Source organism: Haemaphysalis longicornis, unplaced genomic scaffold (assembly GCF_048455015.1).
Source record: "Haemaphysalis longicornis isolate Haplotype H1 unplaced genomic scaffold, Haemaphysalis longicornis Haplotype H1 scaffold_7, whole genome shotgun sequence".
NCBI classification, from domain to species: domain Eukaryota; kingdom Metazoa; phylum Arthropoda; class Arachnida; order Ixodida; family Ixodidae; genus Haemaphysalis; species Haemaphysalis longicornis.
The window spans coordinates 16,037,432-16,048,314 of record NW_027526422.1 but is presented as its reverse complement, the minus strand read 5'-3'; the positions used below and the strand labels follow the sequence as shown (position 1 = coordinate 16,048,314).

The following is a 10,883-nucleotide window of genomic DNA, read 5'->3' as shown; positions in this document are numbered from 1 at the left end:
CTCGAGTGGAGGGACGATCGGAGACAAATCGGCCCACCAGGGGATCCGACACGGTCCAAATTGCGCTCGCTCGGCCGTAAAATTGCTCGCTAAGTCCCCGCGCGGCCTCGCGCGCGTCGTTAGCCTCTCGTGCACGCAATCGCCGGACGGCATGCATGCTAAGAGACCGGAAGGCCGAAGCGGCTCAATCTACACTGCCTGACGCCAGCAACAATCGAGGCAGAATGACGTTCCCTGCATTTAGCGTGCCTTCCTGCTGATCCTAGCGAGCTACCTTTTTAGCTTCTTTCACCGTAAGATTTATAGCGCGACGTGCGGAGAAAACGCTAAAGGGTAAACTTAGCAATGCTCTTATTTTGTCTCGTTGTGATTGAGATTGAACGCTTTTACACCGAGTGCTGCGCTCTCTGAACATGAATCTTCCGTGGGACGCACTTTAGCAACAAAAACTCGTTCCAAGTGGGTGATTTTTTTTCCATCTTTATTTTTCCATGTTTTGCGGAATTCTTAAGACAGGCGGTAGGGTACTTACAGTATTTGGCCATGTGTGTTCTGCTGCGGCAGTTGTACCAGATTATGTGGTGTGGCTGGTATGAGGCCACTTTAACGATGACCATTTTCACGATTCTCGGAACAGTGGATGAGCAAAGTGTAACAACTGCTTTCTTTCATCGGCCCAGTAGATGACATGCGAAAATTTTGGCTTGCTCAAGGCGCAGCCAGAGGAAGGTTTCTTTGTTGTTACCGTCGGGGTCAGTTTCGATGACACCTCGAGGTGTGTTTTGGCTCCTACTTGATGAAAAAGGCGGATTTTTACCCGCCGCGTTGGCTCAGTTAGTTCTTTGCAGAACACCCCCACCCCCCCAAAAAAAAAAAAAAAAAGAAAGACAGCGTTTCAGCAATCTAGGAAAACGTCCTCCACAGTTTCTGGCTTCTTACACAAAAAGCAGTCTGATTGCCACGGCAAAAATAACCCCCTTCGCTCTTCCCATGTCATTACTGTCATTGCTGGCAGGATGTCCACGTGGAGCTTAAAGAAAAACGTCTTTACTGCTCCTTGTAACGACATTTTTTTTACGCGTTTTAAAACATCGCGTCCGGCCCTGTCACGGTATCTTAAGCGGTAGATTGGTTCCGGAAACAAAGATATAAGAAGTATGTGGTTTAGCGCTTTCGTGTAACATTGGATAGGTAATCCATTGAAAAACAAGCTCTTAGAAAATGAAAAGACGAGACTACTACTCGCAGAAAACCGCTGCCATTGGGCTTAAATAACCAACGGACAAAACAATGAAATTTGGCAGAATCGTCCCTAAATTTATTTTGAAAGTAGGCACGCACTAAAGACCTGTCTGGTACCTTAAAAAGAAAAACCTTGAAATAATCTGCTTTACAAAAATATGCGGTAACCCAGACACCCATCCCTTAGTCTCCGAAACAAATTGCTGGGGTTTGTTCAATCGAAAGCCGATTGCCAAAAAAAAAAAAAAATCCGCAGAAATTCAGGCAATTATCTACTACTACGTCGCATTCTTATGCCGCATGTCCTAACTGTGAGTTTTCTCCATCCAAATTTTTTTCTCAATACTATCCGACCAATTATCTCCAGTTACGCTATTATAACAACTGCAAGTGCAACTTCTGCGAAATCTTCATTATTGTGGAAATGAAGGGTGTTACACGCTTTGCCATTTTCCGTAAATCTTTTATATTTTTATTATTACTTTAGTTTTTGAAAATTTCGTTCGACAAATTATCTCAATTTACGTTATTAAAACGATTACAGATGGAACTTTCGCGAAATCTGCATTTTTGGGGATATGCAGGGCGTTACACGTTTCGCCATTTTCCGTATTCTGCTTTACATTTTTGTTATTTTTAGTTTTTCGAAATTTCGTGCGACCAGTTATCTCCATTTACGGCATTATAGCGATTACAGGTGGAACTTCCGCCGTATCCGCATTTTTGTGGAAATGCAAGGCGATACACAGTCCTGGCTGTGGGGGTACTCGGCAAAGAAGGCTACGCATTAAAAAAAGCAAACAACCGGTGAAACGTTTGCACATGCACCCTGGAATACGCCAGCACCTGCATGACGTACCGCACTCTGGCCACGAGGACCATGTTGCAAACAGCTGCTCCTGCAAAGATAGACATTTTTTTGCCACCCCAGTTTTCTCTCTGCGCTCGCAGTTCTTGCACCCTGTCGCTCCAGTACGCCGTGTTTTCACGATACCGATCCAACGGAACCGCCAAATACTTTGAGGAAGTTGTGAACCAATGCAGTTTTTCGTAAACGTCTGGCGCCTCTTCCCACTCCGCGTGCAACAACCCGACAGATTTATTGACGTTTGATTTGCTGCCCGTCACATCACAATACCGTTGCGTGAGGACAAGTGCGTCACTCACGCTTATTTTGTCAGCGCAGAAAATAGCCACCACTTCTGCGTCCTTCAGTTCACACGCCTAGAGGCAATAGCCATGTACGCTGCTACTTGCAATTATCTTTGCACACAGAGGTTCCAGGCATAGGGCAAAAAAGTAACGGGCTCAGTGGACACCCTTACAGCACTGACGACTTACGCATATCTTATCGGTTAGTTCTTTGCTGCAGGCAATTTTAACTCCTCCTTTAATTACGGACCCTAATTTGAAATACCCGAGCATTTTGAACAGTATTTCATGGCACACACGGTCAAAAGCCTTTTTCAGGTCTATTCCAATAGCTTGCCATTGACAGCTGAAGGAATCCGGTATCTTTCTGTGATTTCTCAGGGTATTCCATATGATCTGCTTTTTCTTTACGGTTTGCACTCAATATGGCGTGGCAGAATGTAAGTTCTTCACAATGACGTTCACGGACGTTCTGTAAATAGCTATTTTGGTGAACACGTCTGAAGTCTTCAAGAAGTGCTGAACAACGATGAGTGTGACGAGGAGTTTCTGAGTTTGTTAAATGAGCTGAGTGTATTGAAAGTGCATAAACATGTGACGGCCAACTAAAAGTTTGGCAGACGTTTGTGTTTTGCTCGACCTCAAAGGTTGATTTTGTGAAGAATGTTGTCAATATACGTAATAAAGAAAAAAAAAGTGGCGGATCAGTGACTAAGGCGCTGTGCTGCTGAGCCCAAGGGTACGGGTTCGACCCCGCGTGTGGTGGCTGCTTTTCCGATGGAGGCGGAAAACGAGAGCGCCGGTGTGTGGAGATTTCGGCGCACGTTAAAGAACTCCGGGTGGTCAAAATTAATCTGCAGCCCACCACCACGGCGCGCCTCGTAGTCTAGGTGCAGCTTCGGCGCGTTAAACTCCCCAATCAATCAATCAATCAATCAATCAATCAATCAATCAACCAATCAATCAATCAATCAATCAATCAATCAATCAATCAATCAATCAATCAATCAATCAATCAATCAATCAATCAATCAATCAATCAATCGATCAATCGATCGATCGATCAATCAATCAATCAATCAATCAATCAATCAATCAATCAATCAATCAATAAAATAAATCAAACAATCAATCAATATGTTGGGGCGGCACGGGGAGCCCTAATTTCGACGGTAACAGACAGTGGATCCGTGTTTGAAAATTTGCACTTTCAGAATATACGGTGATGTGAAGGCAGTTCGCTAAGGTATCATACTGGTGTGTAGCGAGCTCAGCAAGGTAAGGTTGTGGTGCTGTTGCGCCGCATATGTGTAAAATCCTTAACAAGATGTACCTTGGTCGAGGCCGACGCCTAAGGCCATATGACATCCATATATTAGGTGGATACGTTTTCTCTTACATCAAAAAGTACAATACTAAAAGAAAAATCCGTGACCAATAATTTTAACGTTTATGAGTTTTGTCAAACTTCTCGCTCGCATGATTTTGTCGACCAGTAAAGAAACGCGACCAAGCAGCCTTTTCTTGCACTCTAAGCCTCCTGACAAGCAACTTCCGTCGATAATGTTCTAATAAACAAAATATTAATGATGCCTGGGACACCTATGTTTTGAGAGGGGCAAATTGTGATAGCTAGCTTTATTTCGCATGAACTCACTCATACTTTTTTTTTTTACTTTTCGCCTAAGCGATTTTGTTTGCACCGCTAGTGTCAACTATTTCTTCTTCGCCTACCTCGCCTTTTCATGCACCCGCGTTGTTAATGGTTTTGGCCGGAGTTGTAAGCTGTCAGTGTGGCAAGTTGTTGGTAAGTTGTTATGCCAGACTATGACTTCGTAGATAGTTCGCATTTATATAAAATTCTGCCTTTTTCGCGGAGTTGCCCGAGTGGAATGGTTGCAGGTTCCTATGCAACGGAAGCAAATAACAGGCACGAAACACAATTCCACCTCATTCACAAGACGGGAAGACTAACGTACAGTAGTTCAAGCTCTTGACACCAGTACACATCGTTTTTTGACCACGAATTTATTGGATGGAGCTGAGCGACGCGAGTTAGAGTTTCTTTAGATTTTCGTTTTCTATTTGGCTCTTTCGAAAGTAATCTGTTGGCTTTTCCGCAATGAAAAGTTATTCTTGTTTTTTTTTACATTTATGCTGGCACCATTGTGAAACATGCAAACTGTAAATGGCTGCTGCTTGAACAAAAGAGTTCATGAATCATGATAAAGCAATGACAACAAGGTGAAAATTACAGCAACAAAACAATATATCCATAAGAATTTTTTATCTTTAAAAATATATTTTTATCATATCAGAATTGTTTTCTTTTGTCTGAGGGTATCTTGTTTACTGGCCCTCATGCCGAATGCACATGAGTGAAATTCAAGGGCGATTTGGAGTGGTTTTGAGTGCTGACAGCTTCTGAGGAACGCGCTTTGATGAACACACCTTCAGAAATGGATACCCCCCCCCCCTCCCCTACCCCAAAAATGCGTTGGTTGTAATACGAAAGTGTTTTATTCCCGGATACATTTCGCTGACGTCATATCCGTCACGGAAGTGACGCCAGTCCAACGAAGCAAGCGGCTTGTAAAGAATGCACCCCTGCACACAGGGTCTTCTTGCGGGAAAGCAACCTTTAGTACTAAAGAGTACGTCATACGTAAGACTTAACACGAAAGTGTTAAGCCCTATCGCGGCATAACGCGAAAGTGTTTTATGCCGCGATACCCCAAGATTTCACTGACGTCATATCCGTCACGCAAATGACGCCAGTACACCTTTGCCTAAGCGCCTCGCCAACAGGACGTCGCTCGCTAAGCCCACCCAAAAGACAGCCACCGACCCGCAAATCATGCTCAGCTGCAGATTTCGCTGCACGTTCACTTTCGTGTTTTATTGATTCCTATGACAGAGGAATCAACCAGTTTTTTACTCCTTTCATTCAACGTAATTTGAACACTCAGTAATTCGCAAATAAAATCTATTAGGCGCAGCTAAACACTGCTAACAGGCGGTGTTTGGTGGGCCTTATAGATATTGAACAATTTATCTCACACACACGCCAACCCCAGTCAGGAACAAAGCACATTGTGTGAGCAGTCCGAGTAAAACATCTTGAATGCAGAAACGGGTGACCCGTGGTCCGAGTTGGGGAAAACGGGGAGTAAAATAAATACAAGGAAGAAAATCTATAAAAAAATTCCCTCGCACTTCCCCGAGGGGGAGAGTGTGTAAGTGCGAATGCACGAGTTGAATTTGCGCGGGTCAGTAATGTTCGCGAAAGAGAGATCACACACACACACACAACTACAAAGAAAGAAAGATGCATTTATTCACAGACACCTATTTGTGTTGTCCTTGTACTTGATTGCTAGAGCGGATCTCAGCTTTGAAATTTCGTGTCAGTACTCCTTTAAGCGGGTGCATTAGCCCTTCTCACGCCCGATTCCTGGCCAATCCCCCACGTGGGTATGTGTCATGCACAGACACCTATTTGTGTTGTCGTTGTACTTGATTGCTAGAGCTGATCTCAGCTTTGAAATTTCGTGTCAGTACTCCTTTAAGCGGGTGCATTAGCCCTTCTCACGCCCGATTCCTGGCCAATCCCCCACGTGGGTATGTGCCAAGTAAGTGGGAATGCACGGGTGATGCGAAAGAATTCTTCTTAGCCAATCGCCCTAAGTGGGTATGTGCTAAAGAAATTAGGAACTCTTCTTGGCCAATCGCCCTAAGTGGGTATGTGGTGCGGATGGACGGACGGCGGTGGACGCGTGATTCAGTGGTCGCTTAAGAAGTGCATTCGCACTTAAAAGCAGTTCTTAATCCCATGCACCTGTGGTGGCCACGGCATCATCGCTCTGCGGCCATCACTATCATTATCATGAGATAGCTGCATGCCGCCTCCCTGTACAGAACAACAGACACTCCTCATTGGAAACTTGGAAGGCGGCCCTCTCCATCCGTAGAGCCTAGGCCGGAGCCGTTGCCACCATGCAGAGTTCGGAACATAGGACTACACTAATAGTTCAACCCCTCTATTCCTCTTCCCTCTTTCACAATAAGTTTATGAATACGATTAAGATGATTCATCACCGGCAATTTTAGGTGCAAATAAAAAATGCTTTCATCATCATCGTCGGCGTCGCGTCGTCCGGGAAACACGAGAGAGAAGACACGTCAACCAAACAAACAGGAATCGTGGCTTTTGTTCTCTTTTTTCCAAATAGTAAAAGCTTCACTACTCAGTACTGTCCCCAAAATACGGCACCCGAAGTACTTAAGTGTCTATTCGGTCGGCTTAGGAGCGCGGTGCAGCATATCACGTTTCATTAATGCTATGCGTCCCCCTGGGTGTGCCAGGCTTATGCCTATCTCGAAATGAAACATCGGGCGGCGAAAAGTTCATTTCTGATGCACCAACAAAAGATTTTGCCTTTCCTGGGGTATAAAGTTTCCCTGTCGGCAGCCTGCATTTTTGTGGATAGCACGTACGTAAGAACAATTCAATTAACAAGCCTACGTATACCCAATTCCAATTCCATGTCCCTCCTTCCCCTCCTGAAGAAAAAAAAAGAAAAATATAAATGTGCGGAATGAGACCTGCTCCAGTCAGGCTATGACATGTTTAAAGCCAATATAAAATAAACAAATCGTGCGAAAAGCGTACAAAACATTTTTAAGAAAAAGCCAATTTGATGATTTAAAAAAGAACGAAGTCCCCGACGTACGTAACAGCAGGACGTCCAAGCAAAGTTTAAAAGGAAGACTAAACGCAAAGGAACATAAAACGAAGCAGAAGAAAGAAAGTTCTGAAGCCAGTTGGGCACAAAAGATCGCACAACGCAGCAGTTCGACTCTAAGAAAACCCATATCGCGATACACCGCTCACTGTATGCACAGAATTTAAAATTGAATGAAAGGCCACGTGTAAAAATGTAATCCTTAGAACTTATAAACACGAAAAGAGAAGAACAAATATTTCGCACATCAAAGTAAGTAAGGCAATAACAAAACGTTACACCAACTCCCCAGATAGAGAATTAAGCACTAAAAATAAAATTATCACACAAAAAGATAGCAAAAGGCTTACACGGCATTGAAGACAAGGTGAAATGCTTGCCTGAGCTATGTTTCTAGATGTTGAGGAGCTACATTTTCCTTCGAAGTATCACTGCTCTGGCCATGAACATTTTCTTAAAGGATTAAATTGCGCCATCGTGAAAGGAAGCGGCCGCGAAACAAAATGACCTCAATTACCACCTGCGTACAACTTTCCACATGAATATTTATTGCGCATTGCGATTTACAGCTTTTTTTTCAATACCATCTTATTTTCAATCGACGACACTGACTTTACATGGACGTAACCGTATCAGCATAGCAATGCGTGTTTGTTTCGTATCACTGGGTTTAATCGTTTATACCCGGTTAAATCGAAAAGTCGCAAACGACATTATTGCGAAAATCGTAAGGTATGCATCTCTCAAGTGGGAGCTTTTGTAGTCCTACTCAAGCACCGTGTTATTTACGACTGAATGCCTTCGCAAAAACAGCGCGTTCACGATGCATGCAAAAAATGGCTATATAGCCATGCGCACTCATTTTACAGCGCCGTATCAATCACGTAAGGCGGCTAAGTAAATGAAAGCTCGTCCGATGCAAGGCGAGGATAGCGATTGTGTCATCCTAAAGCGGCTCCTCAGGGTAGTCGCCAAGCGTCGGCCGCAAGGTATGACATCGAGAAGTTCACCAGGTGACCTTGCTGATGGAACCCAGCATAAGAAACGTGTCTGGGTGCTTGGCAAGGACGAAGAAAATGAAGGGCCTGTTCACGGTGAAGTGCGCCGCCTCGTGCACGTGTGGTGGCTTCACCAGCGAAGCGAGGCGCTGAGTGAAACTTGTGCTGTGGTGGTGGTCGCCTTTATGGGGTTGGTTGCGCCGGGACTTGGGTCGGCCGGCCATTCGTGCTGCCTCGAACGAGGCAGCATGTCGGAGACTTGAGACACGTAGCTCCCCGGCGGCAGCGCCCCACAGCTCGGCCCGCTCCGAGAAGGCCTCGACCACGCCAAGCTTTGACAAGACCGGGCCGAGGTCATGCACCTGGTGTATACGGATGGTCGAAAAAAGCAAGGCTAAAGTAACAGAGTCTAGACCTTCCCACCAGAAAACAGAAATCGTGGTGGCGAAAGCGCTATGACTGACTTATATCGTCGGTGTCAATGGAAGTTTCTAAGTTATTAAACAGCGCTAGGTACAGAGTTGTTCTTGTGAAACAAAATTCAACCGTCTAACTTTCCACAAGGAACGTCGAAGGGCTGCACTCGTAAAAATGGGAAGTTGCAGCCAGATGCGCAGCTTTATATTGTTAGAAGTCGCACCCTGCCTCTCCATGCATATTTGTATGAACTCGTGCCTGCCACTCCATGTGCTTGAGCTACAACACGGACACACATTCCTGTGCGTCAAGCCCTTCACGCCTTTGATACGTGCGTCGAATAAGTGTATGTGTTGTGAGAACCCGTGCGTGCCACTCTATGTGGGTGTGCTACAATGCGCGGCCTCATATTCATGGGCATAGGTCGGCGTATTCACTCGTGAGTACACTCATTTTTACTCATTTGTACTCAAACTCACGAGTGAGTACGATGATGAGTGAGTGCACACCGAGATTTAAGAAGTGAGTATCTTGAAGAGTGAGTACAGAAGTAAGGGCAGTACTCGGAAGTACAGTACTTAAAAGAAGAGTACTTTTGAGTATGAGTACTCATGAGTTCTGGCGCCGAGAAACGAAAGCTGACGACAAAAGCTGCCGCCCGAAGACACGCAGAAAACCGCAATTTACGGCCATGGGTGCGCCGAGAAGCCTCGAGCCCACCGAGAGCCCGACGCGGCCCAGACTTCCTTGCTTTACTCCTGAGAACAAGAGGAGATGCTAGACGCTACGCGAGTGCTTACGTTCCGTTTCGCTCTCTCACGTGTACGTTCCTTCGCCCAGTGAGTCGTCCTACGACAGTGCACCGCGTCAGACGTTTTCTTCCCATGGTACTCTGTCCTGATCTATATGGAACAAATTTTCTACTCAATGAAGCCTTTTAATTTTTAAATTTATTCTTTTATTCGAGCAACGACCTAGCTTTAGCTAACAATAGATATAAGGTCAGTCCTCGTGAGTACAAATTGAGTACTCATGAGTACAAATTCAGTTCAAGTACTCATGAGTACAGATTGAGTACGATTACTCGTGAGTACAGATTGAGTATGAGCGCAAGTGAGTACAGATTGATATGAGTACAGGTGAGTAGAGAATAATTTAGTATTCGTGAGTACCGATTGAGTACGAGTACTCGTGAGGACAAACTAGTTTGAGTACGAGTGAGTGCGATTACAAATGAGTATGTAATGAGTGAGTACGAGTGATTTTGAGAACAGACGAGCTTTTTGAGTCTGAGTGCCAGTGAGTACAGCCTGAATGAAAAAAATTGTGTTTGAGTTTGAGTGAGTTCCTTCTGTTTTGCAGACTTATGTTCATGGGAAGGTGCGTCGAGCCATGTACACCAGAGCCTCCCCCTTGTCCCCTCCCCCCCCTTTTAAAACCAGCAGCTGCGGTTGAAGGGGGGAGAGGCAATGGCTTCGAAGAGCGAAGCCGTAGGGCTTATCAGGGTAACTTACTCCAACTAGTATTAAACGGTTTTTCTAACTTTTAACCATGGGCCTGCTCACATATGGCGCAGTCGTCCAATGTTACCTGCTGCTGGTTTGAGCGACACGACTGACGAGAAGAGCCTGCTTCACGCTCCAATCTAGAGCCCAGCCCGAGCCCGACTTTGCCCAATCTGAAGAGCACCGGAGCAGCTCAGTTCACTCAGCAATCAGCCGTCGCTTCCACCACCTTCTCTAAGCCAAGCCACAAGACAGCCCGTGTTCAACAGTAAAGCCTTTACTTTTTCCACCTTCAAAATACCTTGATGTATTTCATCGCCTGCCGTCTTCTGTGGCAGTGAGTAGCATTCCCATCCAGTCCCAAATTTTACCGTTTTTTAACTCTGTTCAAAGGCAGGCTTTGGAAGAATAGTATGATAATCACAGCCAAATCAAAGGTGATTTACATCAAATGGAACCAAGCTTAACCAAGTGTAACCAAGACTTAACCAGGCCAAGCCAAGCGTTCACTTTGAATATCCAGGGTTAGCCGAGCAAAGCCGCAGCCATTTTGTAAAATTTTCTCTGCACCGGTGGACATTTTGTCTGTCCTTTCACTGCTACCACGGCGTGGCCCGCCGTGGTAGACCATTCCAACCCCTCCTTGGAATAAAATGCCGGATGGAACGGTCGTTCTGCGGTCTCACCTGCTTAACCTTGAAGAGGGGCAGCCTGACGCGCACCTCCCCCTTGGGCCTGAGCTGGCTGATGATGCGGAGGGCCGTCACGGTGCTCAGCTGTTCCACCGTCGACTCGAGATCTTCGTCGGGAAGCACGATGACCAT

At 45.4% G+C, this 10,883-nt stretch overlaps 1 protein-coding gene across 1 annotated transcript; it reads right to left on the bottom strand.

The window, feature by feature from the left end:
- Window positions 1-8,145: 8,145 nt before the first annotated feature.
- On the bottom strand, window positions 8,146-10,883 carry LOC144145086 (iris-like). Its single transcript, XM_077676578.1, has 2 exons — window positions 10,746-10,883; window positions 8,146-8,499 (listed from the first exon to the last, which is right to left on the bottom strand). Exons 1-2 carry the CDS (start codon window positions 10,881-10,883, stop codon window positions 8,146-8,148), a joined length of 492 nt encoding a protein of 163 aa, XP_077532704.1.

What these genes read in the sequence shown, in the direction of transcription:
- LOC144145086 (XM_077676578.1), bottom strand. Translation starts at nt 10,883, where the DNA reads ATGGTCATCGTGCTTCCCGACGAAGATCTCGAGTCGACGGTGGAACAG. An exon ending in CCCTCTTCAAGGTTAAGCAG is followed by an intron (nt 8,500 to 10,745) that starts GTGAGACCGCAG and finishes CGTATACACCAG; the next exon opens with GTGCATGACCTCGGCCCGGT.